Here is a 25,975-nt window from a genome sequence, read left to right on the forward strand (position 1 = left end):
TTACATGTATTACCTTGCATAGGTCACTTAACCTCTCTGGGCCTCAGTTTCCTTAATTGTCAAATGAGGGGCTCTGGACCAGGAAGACTCCAAAGTGCCTTCTAGCTCCAGGTTCATGAAAGCTTTCATTTTATTTCTTTTTGTTTGGTGTAAGCGGTTTGTAAGTGTGAAGTAAGCAACAGCAGCACAATTTGTATAATTTAAATGAACCCCACTATTTAGATGAGTGACTGAGAGATTTAAGAACTAGGATCAGTATGGTGATCAACCACAGTTCTAGAGGATCCAAGAGGAAGACAAAGATGGATCTCTGTCTATGAGGTTTGCTAGGCAAAGATACTGGAGTACTTTGCCATTTTCTTCTCCAGCTCCAAAGAAAGGTTTTGTGACTTACTTGCCCAAAGTCATATAGAGGTAGAATTTAAACTTGGGTCTCCCTGACTCCAAGTGCACCCCTCTATCCACTGAACTACTAGCTGCCCCCAAAAGTCCCAGAGTCAAGACCTACAATGCTCAATCAAAAGGATTCCTGCATTAAGTGGTTGGCAACGCCTTGCCAAGAAATCTAGGAGAAACTGGAAAAGACCAGGACAATAATCCATGGTTAAATGTGAAGTTTCAAAAAAGGAGGAAAGCAGGGCAAGTAGGTGGCTCAAAGGATATAGAACCAAGACCGGAATTGGGAGGACCTGGGCTCAAATCTGGCCTCAGAGTCTTCCTAGCTGTGTGATACCAGGCAAGTTATTTAACTCCATTTGCCTAGCCTTTGCTCTTCTGTCTTAGAGTTGTTACAGAGAGACAGCAAAGGCTTAAAAAAAAAGATGAAAGGGACTCAAGACAAATTGAAAGCTACTAACATTGCTTGACACAAATTCCAAGTCTTCTTGGACAATTCTCCTGCAGGGCCCCAGGAGGAGCTTCCCAGAAGGAAGAAAAGGACTCAAGCAATTTGGCCCAATAACTCTTAAATCAACAGAGAAGTGGGAAAGCTATTTTTAAACTTGGAACAAGATAAATTCTTCCAAAAAGTCACGCATTTCTTCTGGTGAAGGTCATTGAACATTATGGAGTAGTATCCATGCCGCTAAAAACTCACAAGGATGAGCTACATAAATGAAAGCAACCTTGGAAGGCAGCAAGGACAGGAAGGCCAGGCTGGCCACACATCATCCGCAGCTCTGTGTGTGGTCCAGGGGACCTTCTCATAAGGAGAAATATATGGTGAGCTAAAAAGGAATGCAGAACAGAGATGGAAAGACATGATAAGTAAGCTGAGTCTAATCATAGCACTGGGCAGGGGAAGATATTGCACACACAATTCCTTGGCCCAGCACTCAAGGCCCTCCACAATGAGCCTGGCCCTTGATTTCAGCTTCATCTCCCAGTACTTCACTAAGCAAACATAAGCTGGATTCCCCAAACAAGCCTCCTATTTTGTATTTACTGCCTCTCTGACTCTGCTCCCATCATTTTGTTGTTGGTGGTGTTGCTTACTTGTGATCCCATTTGGGGTTTTCTTGGCAAGGCCACTGGAATGGTTTGCTGTTTTCTTCTCCAGCTCATTTTGCAAATGAGGAAACTGAGGCAAACAGTTAAGTGACTTGCCCAGGGTCACAGCTAGTATCTAGTATCTAAGGGCAGATATGAACTCATGAAGAGGAGTCTTCTTGACTCCAGGTCTGGAGCTCCATCTACTGTGTCGTCTAGCTGTCCAACTCTTACCACGGATTCAACCTAATTCACGTGGTTACATTATTCAGTCAGCTACTGCATACATGGCCACATGTTAGGTACTGGGGAGCAAATGAAAGAATGCACGAAAAGCATTTATCAAGCATTTGCTCTGTGCCAAACAACAAACCAAGCACTGGGGAGATCCGTACTAAGATGCTACAGTCCCTGACCTCGTGGAACTCACATATTAATAGGGCATGCAACATACTACTATGGATGAGGAAGAGATTTACAGGCGGAGAAGTCACAAAGATGATAAGCAGAACAACAGGGAAGTCCATTAATGTGTTCTTTCCAGAGACAACGCGACAGGTGTTCTGATTCAAGTTCTCAAGGATAAACACAAAAGTTAGCTTTTACCGAGGAAAGCAACATGTGTCCATGTCAATAAATACAAAATAGGGGCATGAAGGTGGTGGAATGGATACAGTGTCAGGCCTGGAGCAGGAGGAGGAGGAGGACTCATCTTCCTGATTTCCAATTTGGTCTCACGCACTTACTAGTTGTGTGACCCTGGGCAAGTTACTCAACTCTGACTCAGTTTCCTCATCTGTCAAATGAGCTGGAGAAGGAAATGGCAAAACCAATCCAGTATCTTTGCCAAGAAAACTCCAAGTGGGGCAATGAAGCTGTAAGACTGAACAACAACAACAAATATAAAACGCATACAAAGTAAATAGATTATGATTGGATGGTTATAGAAGAAAGGAACAAACAACTGGAAAAGTGGCATAATGAACAGTGTGAAGAAAAATATACATATTGACTAAGTAAACCAAAATTAACATTATGTTGTATTTTTATTTATTTTGTTAAACATTTCCCAATTACAAAAAAAATCCTTACCTTCTGTCTTAGAGTCAATACTGTGTATTGGTTCCAAGGCAGAAGAGTGGTAAGGGCTAGGCAATGGGGGTCAAGTGACTTGCCCAGGGTCACACAGCTGGGAAGTGTCTAAGGACAGATTTGAACCCAGGTCTCTAGGTTTGCCTCTCAATCCACTGAGCCAGCTAGCTATTCCCTGTATCCCTGCCCTCCTCAAAAGGCAGAGGTAGGGAAAAAAAGTATTCCAGGTAAAGAAGAAAGCCTTAAGATAAGAAAGCCTGACAGGAGATGGAAATAGCATATATAAAGAATAATACGTAGGCTGATTTGGCTGGAACAGGAATATCTGATGGAGGAGAATGTGTAACCACCTTGAAAGGATATGCAGATGGAGAAGAACTTTTGACACTAAATAGAAGTCTTTGCATCCAATTCTAAAAAGGGAATAGGAGCCATTGAAGCTTCTAGAGCAGGGAGGTAATAGGGTCAGACCTATGCTTTAGGAAAATGAATCCAGCAGCCATGTGGAGGATCGATTGGGGAGAGGAAGCCATTTCAATTGTCCAGCTGTGAAATGATGTGGACTTGAATGAGGGTTATGGCTATGTGAGTAGGAAGAGTGGGATTGCTATGGGAAATACCAGGGAGGTAGAATGGACAGAGCTTAGCAACGAATTGGCTGTCCTAAGAGAATAAGAGTGGGAAACTGATCATGACATGTAGGCAGTGAACCCAGGCAACTGGTAGAATGTGGCTGCCCTTGAAAGAAATAGAGAAGTTAGGAGGAGGGGGATCTCTCTTGGGAAAGAGATAATAAACTCTTTTGGATATGTGGAGTCTGAGAAGCAGCCAGTTGGAAATGTGAGGCTGGAGCTCAGCACAGTGATGGTGGCTGGCTACATAATAGCTAGCTATTAATACCTAACATTTACATAATATTTCAAAGCTTGCAAAAACAATTTATGCTTTATAATATAATATACTGTATAATACAAAGCACATTAGATGTAACATTGTGCTTATAATATAACATGTTTATAATATATAATAAAATGAATATTTATAACATATTTATAATATATTGTGTATATAATGCAAACTAGATATAACACTATGTTTATAATATAATGTATCTATAATATATTCTACAATAAAATGCACATTAGATATAACATGTTTATAATATGAACTGTTTGTAATATATAATACAGTGCATATTAGATATAGCATGTTATGTTGATATTCTCTTACTGGATTCTCAGGACAATCCTGTGAAGTAGGTAGTCAGTTTTTATTGTCTTTATTGTCTAGGTACTCTTATAGTTATGTTATAATCTCAGCTGAGAGAGATTAAAGTAAGGGATTAACCCAAGGCCACACAGCTAGCAAGTACCTAAGCTGGGATTCAAACTCAGGTCTTCATGGCTCCAAGTTTAATACTCTATCTCCTAAGTTAAGTGGCCTCCTAAATGTGAAAGCCTCTACATACACATGACGACACATGAAGAGGAGTCTTTTTGATTCCAAGCCCAGTGCCCCGTCCACTGCGCCACCTAGAGCTGGTGAGAAGACCATTGTAGAAGCTGGAAGGAACTTTAGAGGTTATTTGATCCAACCTCCTACTTTTGAAGATGAGAAAACTGTGACCTCAGGGAACGGATTGCCTGAGTTCATACAGGGAATAAATGGCAGAGCTGAGATTTGAATCCAATTCTTCTATTTCCATTGTTCCATGTTGCTGCTTACCATCTCCTACCCTGAAGACCTTCCCTTCACGTTGAACCAGCCTCTTTCTATATGCCTTCCAAAGCCCAGCTCATGTTCCTCTTCTTCTAGTAAACCTTTTTAGATCATAGAAGTAAAGAATGGATCTGTGACTTTACTGATTTAGAGAGTTCCCAATGGAGGAATCTCCCTCTTCCAATGTGGGAAGATGGCACTTCCTCTGCCATTCCTAGTCTTAGAGAATTGTTTAGAGTGTTTCTTGGTTAAATTATATGGCCAAATGGATGCTGCCAGCAGATACACAGATAGATGGATAGATAGATGTTTTTCAGTTGTTTCAGTGTGTCCAACTTTTGTGATCCCATTTTGGAGATTTCTTGGCAGATATATTGAAGGGGTTTGCCATGTCCTTTTCCAACTCATTTTACAGAAGGGGAAACTGAGACCAACAGGGTTATGTAACTTGCCCAGGTCACAAAGCTAGTAAGTATCTGAGGCTCAATCAGGTCTTCATCTGGGGCTGGGGCTTTACCCATATATGTGGGTATATATGAAAACATATGTATGAATGATAAAGGACCTCGTTGTACAAAAATATTCATAGCTGCCCTTTTTGTAGTGGCAGAGAATTGGAAATTGAAGGGATGGACACCAGTACAGGAATGGCTGAACAAGTTGTGGTATACGATGGTGATGTAATACTATTGTGCTATAAGGAATGATGAACAGGATGATTTCAGAAAGAGGTGGAGAGGCCTACATGAACTGATGTGGAATGAAATAAGCAGAACCAGGAGAACACTGTACACAATAACAGCAATATTGTGGAACGATCAAATGTGATAGACTTAGCTATCATCAGTAATACAATGATCCAGGACAGTTTTGAGGGACTTATAACAAAGAATGCTATCTGCCTCCAGAGAAAATTGTTGGAGTCTGAAGGCAGATGAAAGCATATAATTTTTCAATTGTTTATTTGGGTATATATGTTGAGGTTTGGGGTTTATAAGATTATTCACTTATAAAAATGAATAATATGGTAATACATTTTGTGTGATAATACATATATAACCCAGAAAATAAAAAGAAAATAAAAACTTGGGACAAAAAGGTTGCAGGATCTGGATTCAGGAAAACAGGAGTTTAAGTCTGGTCTCAGACTCTTACTAGCCATGTAACTCTGAAAAAGTCATTTAATGATGTCTGTTTCCATTTCCTCAACAATAAAATGTGGATAATAAAAATATGTGCATGTACAAATATATATATGTGTATATATATATATATATATGCATATCCAGATACCTCCCGCCCTCTCTCTCTGAGAGAGGCTCTAAGAACAGTCTTCCTTCCATTCCTCTATTGCCCTTTTCATAGTGGCCAATAATAATCTCTCCTCCTTCTGAACTTCTACCACTGATCGCTCTTACTACTCACTTGCCAAATAATTGCAAACACGCTTCATTCTTTTTGCCTCTCCACATGAGCAGACACATTTTATCTTCCCACCAAGAGCTGCCAGCCCCTCGCAGCTTCTCCAGGCACTTAGTACACGTCTTGCCCATAGCAGCACACTCCCAATAAATGTCTTATAGCTGACTCTTGGTTGAAATGAAATAATGAATTGGGGTGACAGAATATTTAAGATCTTTAAAGAACATGAAAGAAAGTCTGGAGTTACTGAAGTAACATAGCAAAGAATAAAGCTATAAAGATAATGAATATTTATATGTTGACTAATAGCTTTATAGACATGATGTCATACAATCCTCAAATGATGAGAAAGCTAGGCAGTGTAGTGAATAGACTGTCAGACCTGAAGTCAAGAAGAACTGAATTCAAATCCTGCCTCAGACACACTTAGCTGCATGACTTTGGACAAGTCTCTTAATTTCCTATAACTTCAGTATTCTCCTCTGTAAAGTAGAAGATAATAATAATAGCACCTACCTCACAAGATATTTTTCAAAATCAGGATTTAACGAGAGAATATAAATTGTCACGAGGACAGATAGAAGGCTTTAAAAAAATAGAAGGAACTTATTAAAAGAATTTGAAATAAATTATAAAATGAGGGCTGAGATGACTTCAAAATGCAAGAATGTAGGAATGTCACATATATAGACAGTGAAAAGAATGTAAGTATAACATATGAATGAGGAGACATTGGATTATGCCATAAAGAAAATCAAAAGAAAGTACTGAAAAATGGAAAGAATGATGCTTCTGGGGCAGAAGTCTAGGCTTTGGAACTTGGCTCTGCCATTTACTACCCCTGTGACTTTAGGAAAGTCTTTTAATCTCTCTAAAGCTTCAGGTTTCCCATTTGTAAAGAGGAAATAATTATGCTCCCCTTTCTATTTCCCAGGGCTTGGAGAATCAGAGAGGGGCGGCGTATCTAAAATAATTTTGTAACACAAATGCACTCTACGTGTGAATTACAAGAAAGGGAATATTTGAAACTAAAGCGATATTAGCTTATCACATGCAAGGATAAATCCTAGAAAACAAAGGGGAGTAAGAGTTGGAAGGGACTTTGGAGATCATCTGTTCCAATACATTCATTTTACAGATTAGGAAACTAAGGTTGGGAGTTTAAGTAGCTTGTTCAAAGTCATACAACTAATACAACTTAAGTAGGGAAACCAGACCTCAAACTCACATTTTCAAATAAGAATAACAACAACAGCGATAGCAACAGTGACAATATTTATCTAGCACTTTAAGGTTTGCCAAAGATGTTGCACATATTATCTCATTTGATCTTCACAACAACCTTGTGAAGGAGATGCTTAAAAAAAACCCAAAAAACACTTTGCAGGGGCAGCCGGTGGCACAGTGGATATAAAGTGCTGATCCTGAATTGAGGAAGACCTGAGTTCAAATATGACCTCTGACACTTAAGAGCTGTGAGACTCTGGGTGTCACTTAACCTTGCCTTCAGTTTCTTCATCTGTAAAATGAGCTAGTGAAAGAAACTGCAAATCACTCCATTATCTTTGTCAAGAAAACCCTGAATAGGGTCATGAAGGGTCAGATGTGAATGAAACAAGTGGATTTTACAGATTTTTAAAAAGAATAATAACTTATAATATATTCTGTTGTATATGTGTATTATAATATATGATATAAATTTAATAAATGCATAATAATTAATAATAAATTTTGCAGATAGAGAAATTGAGGCTGAGAGATATTAAGTGACTTGCTCAGAGTCACCCAGTTAGTAAATGTCTGAGGTAGAATTGGAACTTTTCTTCTTGCCTCACAGGCTGTATCCGTTATGTGCACTATGCCATCTAGTGGCCTACCAGAGCTATCCCCATGCTGCTCCTCACAGCCAGTACAAAATGGTTTAGAGACGGTGTCCGACCTGTGGCTTGCGAAAGTCCTGCCTGTACCAGAATAAATGTAACTGTGAAGTATTTAGCAAAATTCATAAGAACACAACACAACATAATGTTAATCAGGCATTTTCAGAGTTAACGTGCAGCCCACAGATTTGAGTTTGACATCACTGACTTAGAGAAAGTCACAGTAAAAGGAAAAACATAGACATAAAATCTCCAGCAGCTTAACTGGTGGGAAAAACTTCTGGGGCCAGAAGCTACAGTTTCCTGTACCTACACTCTCTACTTGTGGAGGTCAGCCTCATCCTTGAAAGCTCAACTTGAATGGCGCCTCCACTTTGGAATCTTCTGACATCCTCAGCCAGAAATGACCAGGACTTCTGTGAGGTGCAAATGATAGACGATAGAGAAAATATTTTGCCACACGTAAAGCTCTTAGTTCGACTCTCAGAACCAGTGACCATTCCCTGCATTCTAATTCTGTTCATGGCCAGATGAGAGTTCAGTTTTGTGAACATCTGTGGAATGAATACAATTTGGGCCAGTCATGTAGTGCTTCTGTGAAGGGCTGGAGCAAGGATAAGAATTAGCAGCTGGTTTTTTGCACACTGGTCAGAGGTCAAGGCCAATGAGAGCGATAGGATGTGCTGGTCTAAATTATATATGAAGCAGATGTGCTTTTTGCACGAATACATACTTCTCATTCTGGTTTCTCTCTGAGTGGTACTGCATCTGTCCTGGAAGCATGTGGTCCTAAAATTTCAGTTATTTACTGTCCAATGATGGCTCTGCCTTAGAGGGAGAAGATGGGAAATTCTTTTTTTTGTTGTTCAGTCAATTTAAAACATTATTCTTTGGTTACAAGAATCATATTCTTTCCCTCCCTTTCCTTCCCCCACCCTTCCCATGGCCGACGCACAATTCCACTGGGTTTTACATGTGTCATTGATCAAGACCTATTTCCATATTATTGATATTGGTACTAGGGTGATCATTTAGTCTACATCCCCAATCATATCCCCATTGAACCATGTGATCAAGCAGTTGTTTTTCTTCTGTGTTTCTACTCTCACAGATTTTCCTCTGAATGCTGATAGTGTTCTTTCTAGTAAATCTCTCCAAGTTGTTCAGGATCACTGAATTTCCACTAATGGAGAAGTTCATTACATTCGATTGTACTACAGTGTATCAGTTTCTGTGTACAATCAGTTTCTGGTTCTGCTCCTTTCACTCTGCATCACTTCCTGGAGGTTGTTCAAGTTCCCATGGAATTCCTCCACTTTATTATTCCTTTGAGCACAATAGTATTCTATCACCAACATATACCACAAGTTGTTCAGCCATTCCCCAATTGAAGGGCATCCCCTCATTTTCCAATTTTTGGCCACCACAAAGAGTGCAGCTATGAATATTCTTGTACAAGTCTTTTTCCTTATGATCTCTTTGGGGTACAAACCCAGCAGTGTTATGGCTGGATCAAAGGGCAGACAGTCTTTTAGCACCCTTTGGACATAGTTCCAAATTGCCCTTCAGAATGGTTAAATATGGGAGATTCTTAATGACATAAGTTCCTGTTAGTTGGGCCACCATATTCCCCACTCTTGGGGAAATGGGTCATCTAAAAGTTGAAAGGGCTGCTTCAGGAAATCATGGATTCCTTCTTACTCGAGGTCTTCAAGTCAAGGCTAGATGACTACTTGTCAGGGAAATCTTTTTCAGTGTGGGTTAGAGATGACTTCTAATGAATCTAAGCTCTCTGGGTTTTCTCATTTATGAAACACGAGGAGTTTGGACCCTCCTCAACTCAAAGTAGTTCTCAAACTTTGTTTACTCACAGCACGGTATACTTTGTCATCAGGAATCCTGGCACACTGAACTCTTGAGTTGGCAACACTCCAGGAGAGTAGGAAGATTCATACATGTACAGTTTTCTTTCAATAAGAGTGGCCATTTTTATTAAGGCCTTTGTGAGTATGAGGTCTGACATGTTTAGAGATTAATGCCTAGTTTAGTTTGCATCAGTAGTGTTGTTCTGGTAAATGTTTAATAACTTGCTCTCTGGAGGAAAAAGTGACCACATGACACACCTTTAAGTTTAATTTACATTATTAGCATTTTCTCCAATATTATCTTAATTCTAGACAATCAAAAATAATAATAATACCTAGGATAAATGGATGCTTGGAGAGAGAAAGGAATCCATGACAAATAACTCATATCTTTTCATTTTTTTCTTAGGATGGTTTTTGGTGGGGAACAAAAATGAATATGTACTAGTGATTTGATCTTAGGTAAGTCACTTCAAATTAGTTTCTTCATGTGGAAAGGAAGGGCTTGGACCAGAGGATCAATGAAGTCTCTTCTGGCTTTGACATTCTATAATTATATATATGATAGCCAAGATCTGAAGAATTTAGAGGGGAAGATTGCTCGAATAAGGTCATTGTGAACTTAACCAGAATCTAAACCTGGATGAGGGAAATGGGGCCACTGGAGAAAATAGTTCTAAGTAAAGGACCAAAGGGCAAGTATTAATCAGCAACAAGTCTCTAGACAAAGCCCCAGATGAGAATGCTGTCATCTTATGCCTTCTTTAGCCCAATGAGGGAAGAGTTTCATGTAAAATCTATTTCTCCCAAAGGTCACCTTCTTTGATGCTTTTCACTAGATGTTCACATCGAGTAGAGAGTGGATTTGGGTTTACTTTTCATGTAGGAAAAAGGAACTCCTAGCCAGCTTCCATGACTCATCACACCCTTCTGACATAGAAATCACTTCTTGCTCAATCAAGAAGAATATATTAAATGTCTCTTCTTTGTTCCTTGGCCCATGTCCCATCTTCATCCTCAGGTTGGAATCCTTCTTAAATCCAGGTTGAAGTATCTCAGTGAGTTTGGGGCACAGTTAGGAAGAGAAGCTCGGTGTTAGAGTGGATAGAGTACTGGGCCTGAAATTAGGAAGACCTGAGTTCAAATCCACGTCCTAGCTATGTAATGCTTGACAAGTCACTTAACCCTGTTTACCTCAGTTTTCTCATCTGTAAAATGATCTGGAGAAGGTAAGCTTCCTGAACTTTGGCAAGAAATCCACAAAGGGATCATGAAGGGTTGGCCATGCCTGAAAAATGACCACAAATAAAAAAATAAAATAGCAAAGGAAGCTCTGTAGAGCCAGGTTCCCAACCAATGGGCCACTCTAGGAACAAAGAGAGGACTCTCAGTGAGGTCACTAGCAATTTAGGTGACATTGTGCATATTTTACAGTCCCTTAAAGCCTGGATGGGAGCTCTGACAGCACATAGATTTCTCCCATGCCCATTGTTTCTACAAGGATTATTTCTACATAGTCAGGCTCATGAATATATAGATATACACATACATTGAAAAATAGATTAGTTAACTGCTTACTCTGTGCAAGGTATTGTGCGAAGTGCTTGGAATGAAATACAAGCAAGCCAGAGATTTCCTGCCTTTGGGGAGTTTACATTCTTTTAAGGACATACAACATTAATGGGCAATTGAAAGGGAGATGGGAGAATGGGAATGTACACTGTGACATAGGAAGGAGATTACAGCGCCATAGAGGCTTGGGCCATAGAAGGTTCACCTGGACCCCCCAGGTTGGAGTCACTTTCACCAGCCTTTTTGACTTAGAAATATTTTCTGAGAACTTCTCTGACAAGTCGAGGGCACTAGTCAATCAATGAAGAAGCAATTAGTAAGTTCTCTCTGTGTGCCAGGCATTGCTGGCTTGATATGGGGATGGATACAAGGACAAAATCCAGGAATAGTTCCTGTAGTCAGGGAGCTTAAATTTTTCTGGGTATAGGAGAGACATCATGGATACAGATAATGTCAGTATTTATTAAGGGCAGCTAGGTGCCTCCATGGATTGCAGGCTTAGAGAGGGGAGGTTCTGGATTCAAATCTGTCCTCAGATACTTCTTAGCTACATGACCCCAGGCAAGTCATTTAACTCCCCTTACCATTCTTCTATCTTAGAACTAATATACAGTATTGATTCTAAGGTGGAAGGTAAGGGCTTTAAGGGGAAAAAAAGAGTTTACTACATAGGGGCAGCTAGGTAGCACAGTCAGGCCTAGAGTCAGAAGAACCTGGGTTCAATCTGGCCTCAGATACTTTCTAACTGTGTGACATTGGGCAAGTCACTTAAGCGCAATTGCCTAGCCCTTACCACTCTTCTGTCTAAGAATTGTAAAAATGGAGATTTGAACCCCAGACTTCAATCCCTAGAAGTCCTTGGCACTTCCCAGAATTCCCTATAATCTCACCTGAGATTCCCACCTGGGCGAGATCACAATTGGTATTTAATCTGGCTGTAACGCCTACTTCTCTTCTCTTCCTCAATTTGAAACATTGCAACATGTAGTAATTAGGCTGTGAATGGACTCATCAGACCTAGGCACATGGATTATTATTTTGTACCCTTGATTTCTAATCATTAATAAACCTCAAAAAAATAATACTTTTATTACGAGACTAAATTTAACTTTTACAGAATTGATACAAAAACAGAAAGTGAGGCTTTTAAAAAAAGTCGACTACATGGCAGGCACTGTGCTAAAAGCTGGGGATACAACAAAAGCAAAAACATGATTCGTGCCCCCAAGAAGTTCACAACCCAATAGAGGAGAGAATATATAAACCATATACATACAAGAACCACTCACCTTAAGGTCGTTAAGGTTTGAAAAATAAGCATCATCTCAAACTTCTTACCCTAGCTCACAGCCAGCGATCAAGCCATGCCATGCCTACCTTCTGAATATCTCTTCTCTCCATCCACATGGCCACCCCCTTAGCATAGGCCCCCCACCCACCTCCAACTTAAAATTGAGCCAGGATTACTGCAATAGCCTCCTAATTGCTCTTATTACCTTGTCTCCCTCCCTAGTCTAAATTTTTTGGGAAACCCTTGCTTTCTGCCCTAGTAACTACTCTAAGGCAGAAAAGCAAGGGCCAGGCAAACAGTGACTTGCCCAGGGTTGCACAACTAGGAAGTATATGAGGCCATATTTGAACCCAGGTCCTACTGACTCCAGACCTGATACTCTATCTACTGGGCTACCTAGCTGCCCCACTAATTACTCTTAGCTTCTAGTGCATATCCACTACTTCTTCCAACTTCTGAAATAACTTCCAAGTTAGTTTGTACATATTTTGCATGAGAAGCAGCAACACATAATGTCTAAAGACTCTCTGACTTAGAAAGTCCTAGGTTTGAGTCCTGCTTCTGGTATCCACTGGCTATGTAATCCTTGGTAAATCAACTAATCTATTATTGTTCCATACCAGTGTTGGCAAACATTTTTGAAATCAAGTGCCCAAACTGCAACTTCAAGCTGCCTGTGAGCATTACCCTACACATTGGAGGGAGGAAGTGCTCACCTTGGATGATTGGACAGAGGGGTGGGATGTGGAAAAAATGTCCTTGGGCACTATGGAGAGGGGGAACAGAGCAGCTCCTTCCAAGCCATCCTGGCACCCATGCCACAGCTTTGTGAACATGGTTCTAGACAATGTGTAAAGGCTCTAAATTGTAGAGAAGGTGCCAATCAGAATGGGAAGGCGCTTCTTCATCTGGAAATTCCCTTTACCAATGAAATGATGGGTCCTGTCCAATAGAATACAGGCTTCTTGAGTAGTAGAGATGTTCATTTTTGTTTTTGTATTTTGGGTGCCTTATACAGGTCCTGACCCATAGTAAGTGTTTAATGAATGCTTGGTGATTGATTTCCCTTTGCACAGTTGATATAACCATGAACTTTAGAGCTACAAGATACCTCAGAGATCACTGATATCCATTTTGATCATTTCACAGAAGAGGGAACCGAAGTTCAGAGGGGTTAAGCTAAGTACCCAAGGTCATACAGCTAGTCAGTAGCAGAGCAGGGATGAGAAGTGCCCATGTCTCCAGATTCCTGCTCCAGGGTTCAAGTCAACTAAATTGAATAAGCATTTATTAAGGGGCAGCAGCTAGGTAGCACAACAGTGGAGATGGAATGCCAGAGGGCATTCCATGGAGTCAGGAGGGACCAGAATTCAACTCTGGCCTCAGATACTTCCTAGCTATGTGACCCTAGCAAGTAACTTAACCCTGCTGGCCTAGCCTTTGCCCTTCTGTCTTAGAGTTGTTACTAAGACAGAAAGCAAGGGTTATGAACACAATTAAAAAATAAAAATTTATTAAGCAACTACTCTGTGCCAGGCATTGTGCTAAGAGCTGGAGGATACAAAAAGTGGCAGAAGACAGGCCGTGCCCTCAAGGAGCTTACAATCTAATGAGTGAAACAATATGCAAACAAATATATACAAAGTAAACTATGTATGGGACAAACAGGAAATAATGAACAAGTGGAAGGCACTGGAATTAAGAGGGATTAAGGAAGACTTCCTGTAGAAGGTGGGATTTTAGTTGGTATTTAAAGGAAACCAGGGTGGTCAGTAGTTGGAGTGGAGGAAGGAAAGGCAGATAAGGGGGATAGATAGCCAGAGCAACTGCCCTGAGCTGAGAGATAAAGTGTCTTGTCAAGGAACAACCAAGAGGCCAGTGTTAATAGATAAAAGAATATGTGTTGGGCAGTAAGGTGTAATAGGACTGTAAGGGTAGGAAGGGGCTAGGTTATGAAGGGCTTTGAATGCCAAGCAGAGCATTTTGCATTTGATCCTAGAGACAAGTGGAGTTTAAGACATGGTCAGACCTGTTTTAGGAAAATCACCTTAGAAGAGATTGGAGCAGGGAGAGAATGGAGGCCAAGAGATCCACCCGCAGCTTATTGTAGTGATCAAGGCATGACACCAGAATGGTGGCACTGTCAGAGGAGAGGTGCAGGCTTATTTGGGAGATGCTACAAAGGTGAAATCAAAGGCCATGACAATAGTTTGGATGTGAGGGGTGAGAGAGAGTAAAGAGCCTAGGATGGCTCCTCAATTGTGAGCCTGAGGAACTGGGAGGATGATCTTGCCCTCTCTGAAACTTTAGCCCGGGGAAAGAAAGGCGGGTCGCTGTTTCCTGCTTATTGATGTTTAGCTTAGGAGGGTTTTTGGAATTTGGAAAATTCAACTGTCAATATAATGTAACTTAAAGCACCCCAGCAGAATGTAAGTAATTATATATCCTGCTTTCCCCATCTCCAAGCCTTTGAACAAGCAAGAGAGAACCATCCCTCCATTGAACTGTGGTCACTTACAGGGATGGCAGCAGCCCAGTCCACTGCCACCTGAATTTCATGAATATGAACAAATCAGAGTTAAAGGAATTGGGGGAAACATCTCAAATGTGTGTGCTTCTTTCTGCCCATCCTTTCATGGACGTAGAGAAAGGAGAGGGAAGGATAGAATTATAGAAATCCCAACGCCTATAATTTATCGTGAGTTAGTCAGTGAACAATCATAGGTATTGTGATTAGGCACTTACTATGTGCTTGACTAACCCTATTCATTCATTCTATGCCATCTTAGCTTATATGAACTATTAACTCTGCAATTTATCTAGTCCCCTGTGTGTAATCCTCTGTCCTCTCCCCACTGGAATCTAAGCTTCTTGTCAGTAGGGATTATTTCATTTTTGTATTTGTATTCCCAGTGATTAGCACAGGGTCCAGCACATAGTAGGTGCTTAAAAAATATTTGCTGATTGATTCCATGAAGACCAATTTAGAGAGGAACAAGGCTGAGCTCTGCTCTAACAAGCAAGATAGAATTCTCCAATTCACAGCTACTTATAGGAGTGGATAGAGACTAGTAATTAGTACCTACATGGGCTGAGTAAGAGAGATAAATGTTTCCTATCCAAGCATCATATACAGTACTTAAAATCTTTTGGGGGGGGGGAATTCAAACTTTTTTAAAATTAAAATTTGTTTGTTACATTAAAATATCCATGTATCTCCCTCCCTCTCTCCCCTCTTTCCATTAGAGATGGCCTCATTTGACAAAAAGATATATGGATATATAAAACTATGGCTTACTTATTTCTATTTATCAGTTCTTTCTCTGGAGGTGGATATATACAAGTCATTGTTCAAACACTATTTCTGTTGCTACATATAATGTTCTCTTGGTTCTGCTCGTTTCACTCTTCATAATTTCATATAGTTTTTTCTATGTCATTTTAAAAAATTAAACATCATTTCTTACAACATAGTAGTATTCCATCACAATCATATGCTACCATTGGTTTAGCCATTCTCTAATCAATGGGCATCCCTTCAGTTTCAAATCTCAATACTTTTCCATGTCTGCCATGAATCAAAAAACCTTGATAATAAGCAACATCGTTTTGATTATGAACAATATATTCTGGGACCACATCTTGTAAATTAGGATGGAATCTCATGGGAAATAATAATAATTTTAGTTTTCAAAGAAAAAATTCTACATAAACTTTTAGATGAGGCACAATATCAATTTATACATTTAAAAAAGTTGTCTTAAAGGGAAAAGGACCTGTTTTTATAAAAATATTTAGAGCAGTTCTTTTGTGGTGGCAGAGAATTGGAAAATGAAGTGATGTCCATCAGTTGTTGGGGAATGGCTATACAAGTTGTGGAATATGATTATAAAGGAATACTACTGGGCTATAAGCAGTGAGGAGAAGGATGATTCGAGAAAAACCTGGAAAGACTTATATGAACTGATGCAGAGTGAAGTGAGCAGAACCAAGAAAACACTGTACACAGTAACAGCAATGTTATATGATGAACATTTATGAATGGCTTGGTTATTTTTAGCAATGTGATGCAAGAAAACTTCAAGGATTTATGATGAAAAATGCCCTCCACCTCTGGAGAAAGAACTGATGAAGTCTGAATGCAGACTGAGACATACTATATTTCACTTAATTGCTCCATTGTTTTTGTCAAGTTTCTCCTTCACAGAATGATTACTAAGGAAAGATGTTTTACACTATTTCACATGTAAAATCTGTATCATATTGTTTGCTACCTCAAGGAAGAAGAGGAGGAGAGAAGGAGGTTGAGAACTTGCCTTAAACTTTTTTTAAAAATGAAGTTTAAAAATTGCTTTTTTCATGTAATTGAAAAGATAAAATATTTTGTAAAGTTGCCTTGTGATCTGAAAATATTTTTAAATTGGTATCTTTGGTTTCTGCATTGCCCAAATTTCTTCCTGTATCCCCTTTCCTACACTGCTAGAAAGTCATCCTTTGTAACCAAGATGTTGTCTTATACTATTTAGTTGGACATTTTTTTTTCTGTTTTTAAGGAAACTTTTCTCTCTATTTAGATTGACAGGTTCTGGACTCCATGAATTGGGTCTTCTCTTTCCTCAGTAGGTCTCTTGAGCACTAAATATAAGGGTCAACAGACAGCAAATTCAGGATTTGGGTACGTTTTAGGATCATTGGACCCCCAGCATTTACCTTCTACATTAAGCTCCACAGTGATCTGCTGAACTCCACTGCTATTAGATGCTTCACAGATGTACTTTCCTCCATCAACCCCTTTCACAGATTGAATATCCAGGCTGAACTGACCCCGGATATTGCAGCTGAGCAGGAAGCGCCCCCCTTGGGTGATGCGTTTTCCATTCTTGTGCCATGTGACCTGTGGCTCTGGGTGCCCTCTGACCTACAGAGATGGAGACAATGCAGAAGGGAGGTTTAGAAGAGGAAGAAAAAAAGAGACAAAGCACAGCTCTCAAGATGGCATACTTTAATTTACAAAAGGGAAGTGTGAAGAGAATAAACACTTATTAAGAGCCTACTATGTGATGCTTCACTAAGCACTTTACAATTATTATAAGCATGGCCCGATATGGGCAGCTAGGTGGCATGGTGGATAGAGCACTGGAGTCAGGAAGACTCTTCTTCCTGAATTAAAATCTGGCCTCAGACACTTACCAGACTTAACCTTGTGTGCCTCCATTTCCTCATCTGTAAAAGGAACTAGTATCTTTGCCAAGAAAACTCCAAATGGGGTCAGTAAAAGTCAGACATGATTGAAATAACTGAACAGCTAAATTCCAGGAAATGTGCTAAGCATTTTACAATAATTACTTCCTTTATTCCTTACAACCCTGGGAGGTAGGTGCCGTTATCACTCCCATTTCACAGGTGAGGTAACTGAGGCAAACAGTATAAGTGACTTGCCCAGAGGCACAGAGCTATTAAGTATTAAGCTATTAAGGCTTGCCTGACTCCAGGCCCAGAATTCTATTTCCTTTGCCACTAATTGCCTATCAAGGGAGACAATTCACAAATGCAGTATGAGTTTTTCAGAGTGAATACAACGTATTTAGCCTGGAGAATGGAAGTGAGTGGGAAAGGCATTTAGCACTGGAGGATATCAGAGAAGGCCTCTCAGAGCAGGTGACACTGGATCTTTGGAGGAAGCCGGGGACGCTAAATGAGAGAGGGACTCTCCAGGTCGGTCAGTCAGTCTATACAAAGGCAGGGATAAAGGAATTGGCATGGTCTAGACCAGCGGTGTCACGGCTAAATAGAAACTGACCCTTTGGGCTGAGCATTGACTCAGAAAAGTGTGAGTAACCATTATCTATGTTGTATTATATTTTAATTTATTTTTTTCAAAGACACTTATGGCTTAATATGGTTCCCTGCAGCTTTGTTGTTACATGCAGCCTGTGGACCGTGAGTTTGACGCCTCTGGGCTAGGCTATGGGTTCTTAATGTTTTTATGTGCTGTGGTTTTTACAGTGCATGCATATATGTACACATATATGTTTGTGTGCATGTATATGTATGTGTGTACACGTGTATATATAGGACCAGGCATGACTATATCTAGGATTCAGGCTTTTTTCTTTGTGAACATAAGCGCCAAGGAGCAAGTTGCTCACGTGTTTATGTGCATGTACAGACTTGTATGATGCTAATTTCCTCTAAAGAAGCCCCCGTCTCTCCCCTGAGCTTTGATCCTATGTCCCATATTGTATATTGGAATGTCGAGACTGGATGTCCCCAAGCTAGTTCAAACTCATTGTGTCCAAAATGGAGCTCACTAACTTCCCCCTGAATCCTCTTGTCTTTGGAACTTCCTTACACTGTTGAAAGGCATCTATGTATGTATGTATCCATTTTTATTTTTTAAACCCTTATTTTCTGTCTTAGAATTAACAAGAAGTATTGATTCCAAGGCAGAAGAGCAGTAAAGGCTAGGAAATGGAGGTTAATGACTTGCCCAGGGTCACACAGCTAGGAAGTGTCTGAGGTCAGATTTTAGTTTAGCACCTCCTGTCTCTAGGCTTCGTTTTCAATCAATCCACTGCACTACTTAGCTTCCCCCATGCTGTACATGTATTTACATGTACTTGTCATCTTTGCCATTAGAATGTAATACCATTAAAGTAGGAGAGGAAGGAAAAAGAATAAGCATTTATATAGCACAACTCCTATGTACCAGGCACTGTGCTAAATGTTTCTAAAAATAATACTTGTCCCAGCGTAGATGAATAACCCCATACTATCCAAAGAAGTGAAGGAAGAAAAAATAAAGGAAGGGAGGGATAGAGAAGAAGAGGGAAGGAAGGAAGGAGGGAAGGAAGGAAGGAAGGAAGGAAGGAAGGAAGGAAGAAAGGAAGGAAGGGAGGGAGGGAGGGAGGGAGGAAGGAAGGAAGGAAGGGAGGGAGGGAGGGAGGGAGGGGAGGAAGAAGGGAAAAAGGGAAGGAAAGAAGGTGGGAAGGAAGGAGGAAACAATTATTATATGCCAAGCACATTGAAGGGATTGTTTTATTATTTGTTGATATATCTCCAGCACTTAGCACAGTGTCTGGCAGACTTAATTATTTATAAAGTGTCTACTATGTGCCAGGTATACTACTAAGAAATAGTAGAATACACCAAATGGAAAGAAATAGTCCCTGCTCTCTAGGAACTCACAATCAAATGGGGGAGACAATTTGCATATATAGAGCTAAGTTACATACAGGATAAATTGGAGATGGTCAACAGAAAGAAGGCATTAAAATTAAGGGGATTGGGAAAGGCTTCCTTTAGAAAGTAGGATTTTAGCTGGGTCTTGAAGGAATTAAGGGGAGTGAGGAGGCATAAGTGAGAATGGAGAATATTTCAGACATGGAGGAAAGCTAATGAAAATGGCTGGGATCTGGATCTGAGTGCCTTATTTGTGAAACAGGAAGGAGACCAGAATTAGAGTATTTGTTGTGGGGTAGGGAGTGGGAGGGGAATAAGGTATAAGAAAACCAGAAATTTTCCTTTAGAAGGGTAGCTTTTTCCAAAAAAGCAAATCTACCTTCAAAGAACAAAAATGGGACACCATTCTGGAGAGTCTATTTTGGGTATGAGGAAAGATTTGTCAGAATCTGCTGGGTGTTATGAATTCTGTTGTTATTCAGTCTTTTAGGTCTTTTTCAGTTCTCCATAGTCCCATGTGTGGTCTTCTTTAAAGTTACTGTAGGGGTCTGCCATCTCCTTCATTCTTAGAACTGATACTAAATATCAATGCCAAGGCAAAAGAGTAATAAGGGCTAGGCAATGGGGGATAGATGACTTGCCCAGGGTCACACTGCTAAGAAGTATCAGAGGTGATATTTGAACCCAGATCCTTCCAACTCCTGACCTGATGTTCTATCCACTTTGCTACTGAGCTGCCCTTCCAGCTTTTTATAGATAACAAAACTGAGGTAAACAGGGTTAAGTGACTTGCTTAGGGTCACACAGCTTGTAAGTGTCCAAGGTTGGATTTGAACTCAGATCTTCCTGACACCAGGCCCAGTGTTCTATCCACTGCACCATCTAACTGTCCTGTAGTAAATTCCACCAGATCATTAAATTGTGAGCTTGGGGGCAGGGGTTATAACCTTTTTCCTTTCTTTGTACCTCCAGAACTTAGCATAGTGCCTGGCACATAATAACTGGTTATTGAATCACTGATCCAAGGAAGTGAATCACTAATTCCTACAATGGCAGGAAAAAATAGAAGAAGATTCCTGATGTTGGAGGCAAGCTTTGCTATAGCTCTCTCTTGCCTCTGGAACATGATGTTTATGCCTGCTCTTTGTTTTGATCTACTGTTCTCGGTATTTTAAGCATCTACATTCCTCTGTCCCTGGTCTGTTGGCTCAACTGGACCTTGGCTACCCTGTCCTGGCTCCCAGCCCTATACCCTGGATCAATGGCTACCCATGATTCAGAGGATGGGGTCATTCCAGGATCAGGGAGAAAGACTCAAGCAAAAAAGCGGACCATGCACTGAATAGTTTAGGAAAATGGTAAAATCAAGAAAAACCAGGGGGATATTAAAATAATTCACAAGTAAAATGGCGGCACTGAAGGGATGCAGACATATTTCAGCATCAACTCAAGAAAATATTTTTAGAAAAGTAAATTTCCTGCCCTATCTCATCATGGGCCTTATTAAACCAAAGTTTCAATCATAAGGAGTCAAGGGTGTGACATTACAGAAGAAATTCCTACTTTGGATATGATATTGGACAAAGGCCTTCTGTCTCTGGTCCTTTCTAACTATGCACCTATGATTCCAAGAGGTATTTGGAAAGGAAGAAATGCCAAGAATTTGTGAAAGGTTTGATGTAAAGAATAATGAGGAAGAAGGTGCAAAATACAACGCCAAGGTTTCTAGCCTGGGAACCTGGGGAAATTCTGTCCTGATGACAGAAATAAGGGAGGTCAATAGGGTGAGCAGTTGAGAGGGGATTAAAATGAAGATTTCTGTCATAGAAATGTTGGGCTTGAGGGGAATATAGGACATTCTAGTGCCCAGGTTTAGTAGATATTTAGCAAGAGAATTATATCACATATTTAATTTGGATATATACCTTTTTGTACATCTTTTTTCAAAAATAAAAAATGTAGGCACATGAAACCACCAGGTCTCTTGTTTTGTAGCTAGATACTCACAGAGAACCCTCGGGACTAAAGAATTAAAATTATTTACATGTAACATTAAAGACATACTATGTATTTATATATATAATACAAGCAATATATTATCATGTTATAATGTAATATATACAAATAACATAAACAATATATAATATATGATGTTCTTAAATATACACAAATACATGTGCGTGCATATATATATATGTATATATATATATTTAATTCTTTAGTCCCAAATGTTCTCTGGGTTTTTATATATATTAACTGCCATATATATATGTATAGTATATAATATATAGAAAGATCATTGCCCTTTTATCCCTCCTACTTCTGTTCTCCTTTCCAGTACCCTCGAATCTGTGAATGAAGTTAGCTTAGGAAAGAATGTAGAATCTAAACAATTATAAGTAACCTTATAGGTTACCTTGACCATTATACATGAATCCATGTACATGACATGCATGGGGCAGCTAGGTGGCATAGTGAATAGAGTACTGGCCCCAGAGTCAGGAAGATGAGTCTTCCTGAGTGCAGATCTAGTTTTAGATGCTTAGGAGCTGTGTGACCCTAGGTGAGTCATTTAATCCCATTTACCTCCATTTCCTCATCTGTCAAATGAGCTGGAGAAGGAAATGGCAAGTCCCTCCAGTATCTTTGCCAAGAAAGTCCCCAATGGGTCAAGACACAACTGAACAACAACAAATAACACCTTCTAGTGGTCATCAGGCCTTTAAGACCTCTTGTGACTAAAAGACCTCTAGTGAGAATGAATGTCCTATTCCTTTTTGGATAGGGTTACTAGTTGGGAACTGTTTCCTAAATTTGTTGAGTCCGGGTCTACCTCTATGCAGCTTCCATATTACTCCTGGTTCTGTCCTCTGGGGTCAAGCAGAAGAAGTCTAATCCCTCTTCCCCAAGACAGCCCTTCAAATTCTGAGAGACTGAATTCATGTCATCCTCCCTAAGTCTGCTCTTCTCTAAACTAAAACCCCTCTGTTCTTTCCACCAAACCCGGAATGGTATAATTAGTCCAGCTACCCTTCTTTTCTTTAGCTCAAGGGGAAGAAATTTTTGTTCTGGTACCCAAAGCAAATTGCGCAAGCAGAGTCTTGCTCCCAGAGGAAGATAAATCATTAACTCAAAGAAGGCATCATTTGCATTCCATCAGAAAACACGTTGGGCCCTCCAGCAGAGCCCAGCCTTGGTAGGCTATCAAGCCCTGGAGCATTAATGTTTAACTGGTAACATTTCAAACATTCCAGAAACAATTAAGAAATAGATCTCTGTATCAAACACTCTTGGGTCCACCCTTTTCCCTCCACAGCTGCCCTGGAGAGATCTGGGCTAAACTGTCAGGGATTCTTCAAGGCACCAGAATGGCGTCAACTGGAAACCTCCATGTGGCAAGACATACATCTATCACCTTCCACCTGAAGCTAGACTAAGAATTTCAGGAATCTTGGTGATTTTTAAGACCGTAACCATCTCTAACAACCCCTAGTCCCCATCTGCACACCCCAAACACCTACATTCATTCTACAGAACACACAAAATATTTTTGTTCTAGTGCTGTGATTTCATCAGTAAAGAGAATAATTGCCCAGTGAGAAAACTGTCTTGGCATCTTTTCTGCCAATTGGAGTTTTAGATAGTTGACCAGAATATCCCATATTTTATATTTACATAGTGCTTTAGAGCTAAAAAGCACTTTAGAGAGCACTGAACTAGGCAGCTAGGCAGTATAATTACTAGAGCATGGGACTGGAGTCAGAAAGACTCATCTTCCTGAGTTCAAATCTGACTTAAGTTACTTAGTAGTTGTATGACCCTAGGCAAGTCACCCTGTTTCCTCATCTATAAAAATAAGTTAGAATAATATAAGTAATAAAATAAAATAATAAATAAAATAATAAAATAATATAATATAATAATAATTAAGGAAATAGCAAACCATTCCAATATCTTTGTCAAGAAAATGCCAAATGAAGGCATGAAGAGTTGTACATGTCTGAACCACAACCACCTTATTTGTCTCTCATGTGGATCCCACCTTAGAAGACATCTAGTCCTCTCGTTTTACAGGTGAGGGAAGTGAGGCCTCTAAAAGCTAAATAATTTGTCCAAATTCTCACAGGCAGTAAGTGGCAAAGCAGGTTCAATAAAACTCTTGGATGGAGCTGCCCAAAGGAGCATGGGCAGCCTCATAAGGTGGTGTGAATCATGAGGAGTCGTAGTCATGGGAAATAGAATTCCCGGGTCTAGTGTAGCTAGTCACAGGATCCCAGATTTGACTGTGAACCCACTGCTTCTAAGGACAAGACGTCAAAGTCCTGTCACCAAACCATTTTAATTCTGTGAACTGGTTGCATCTCAGGTTGAGAATAGAGGAGCGGGGATGCTGGAAGAAGTGTCAGCCAAGTCAAGGTCAAAGGCAAAAGAGGAACACAACCTCAACCTACCAATACGCCAACAAGATTGGGTTGGATCTGACCAATCTCCCACTTCCCTGGGGTCAGACTTTCTAAGAAGCAAAAAGGGACGAGGACCATTTCAGTGCAGAATGAGGGGGAATGATCACAACCACACTTTCTTTTGAGCAGTCTACTTGGACTAGCCATACTCCTCTCACCCACCCCATCATATTATCGCCCTGCCAGCAAATAAGATACTGGAATTTCCCACAGAAGTTCCCTGAATTCCATTACCATTATTATCTAACACAGCAAGCATTTATCTGAGACTTTACCCTAATCCATCACTTTAGCAGATGGCTACTAACCTTTGTTTTACTTTGGCTTCTTACATATTTGATTTTACATGTTTAAAAACTTTATATTAAGAAAGGCTCCAGAGCATCTATGTGGCTCAGTGGATAGAGAGCCAGGCCTGGAAATGGGAGGTCCTGGGCTCAAATACGGCCTCAGAGACTTCCTAGCAGCGTGACCCTAAGCAAGTCACTTAACCTCAATTGTCTGACCCTATTTCTCAACTATGTATGAGTCTTAAAAGCATCTAGTTACTGGAAAGACCATGTGCACTTTGGTAAATCCCCTTGGATTTATGGTAAAGAGCATCCCAATAAGCCTAACCAAGGTGTGCTGGAGAAAGTTAAAACAGCTCAAGCTCAATAAAAAAGATTAAAAAATCTTTCAAAGGTAGGATTTATAGTTTGGACATCACATTGATAGTACTATAGATCAGGTCTTGATTCGTTCTGTTGATATAAGAAAGCAATGGAGCAAATGCTAATAATGAAGAAGCTTAAAGGCATATATTGTCTCTTTTTGGGAAAGTCTGTTCTTAAACATATGCCAATGCACCTGCAGTCCCATTGGCAGTGCCTTTCAAAAAGGAAGCAATTAATAAATATTTAATGAAATTACTAAGGTGGGAGGAGGAATAGATGCTCACTACCAGATTTAGGGACAAAGAAAACTCCATTACATGTTATGTCATCTATTGCTGATATAACTTGCACATCATCCACGCCATATACACGTGTTTATATATAGATATAATATATGTACACATACATATATGTGTGTATATATATGTATGTATGTATGTGTAGTTGTTCAGTCATTTCAATTGTGCCTGATTCTTTGTGGTTGACCCCATTGGGGTTTTCTTGGCAAAGAGACTGGAGTGGTTGGCCATTTCCTTTTCTAGTTTATTTTATGAGTTAGTATAAGGTAAATAGGGTTTAAGTGACATTCCCAAGGTCATACATGCCTGGCGTCATATTTGAACCCAGAGCTTCCTGTCTCCAGACCTGGAACTCTATCCACTGAGCCACCTAGCTGCCCCTGGAGCCCTTCTTAGAATAAAGTTTTAAAATATGTAAGATGCCAATGAAAAACAAAGGTTGGTGAAAAGAGGTGTACCATTTTTTTCCCAATCAAGTTTCAAGATACCCTAAAATCTATCCATGAATTCCAGGTTAAGAATTCCTAGATGAAGGCCTTTGCATGTATTGACTTGACCCTGGAATATCCCAAGACACAAACTAGGAGACGTAAGATGGGGCAAAGTACAAGGAGCTCATAACTAGGAATCATAAAATCTGGGCTTTATTCCAAGTTTGCTAATCCGTGAACAGAGCGCCTCACCTCTATAGAACTCAGTTTTCCTTATCTGTAAAATGCAGGCATTGAACTCGAAAAGGAAGCATAGGCTGGTGGACACAATATTGTACTTAATGTGGCTTTGAATCCTGCCTCAGATATCTGTTAGCAATGTGACCCCAGGCAAGCTGTTTAACTTTCTCAGGCTCAAGTTCTTTATCAGTACACTGGGGGTTCCATACATAGGAGAGCTGATGAAAGGGGTCGTTGAGCTAATGCACGTGACATACCCAGCAAACTTTGGCCATATGAACGTATGCTCTGATGAAGACAATATTTCAGCTCTACCACTCTTACTCCTTCTCTTCTTAGGATTGGCTCCTCTCCTCGCTCTTCCCAGCCAGCCCA

General features: G+C 40.1%; 1 protein-coding gene across 10 annotated transcripts in view; it reads right to left on the minus strand.

Moving 5' to 3' along the window:
- Positions 1–25,975, minus strand: part of MYLK (myosin light chain kinase) — a 475,306-nt gene that overhangs the window by 221,342 nt on the left and 227,989 nt on the right. For all 10 annotated transcript variants that reach the window (XM_056793546.1, XM_016433505.2, XM_007493805.3 and 7 more), the window contains one exon: positions 17,040–17,247. In XM_056793546.1, coding sequence (XP_056649524.1) covers positions 17,040–17,247 — 208 coding nt within the window. The remainder of the gene's footprint in view (positions 1–17,039; positions 17,248–25,975) is intronic.

The sequence above is a fragment of the Monodelphis domestica genome, chromosome 4 (assembly GCF_027887165.1).
Source record: "Monodelphis domestica isolate mMonDom1 chromosome 4, mMonDom1.pri, whole genome shotgun sequence".
Taxonomy (NCBI): Eukaryota; Metazoa; Chordata; class Mammalia; order Didelphimorphia; family Didelphidae; genus Monodelphis; species Monodelphis domestica.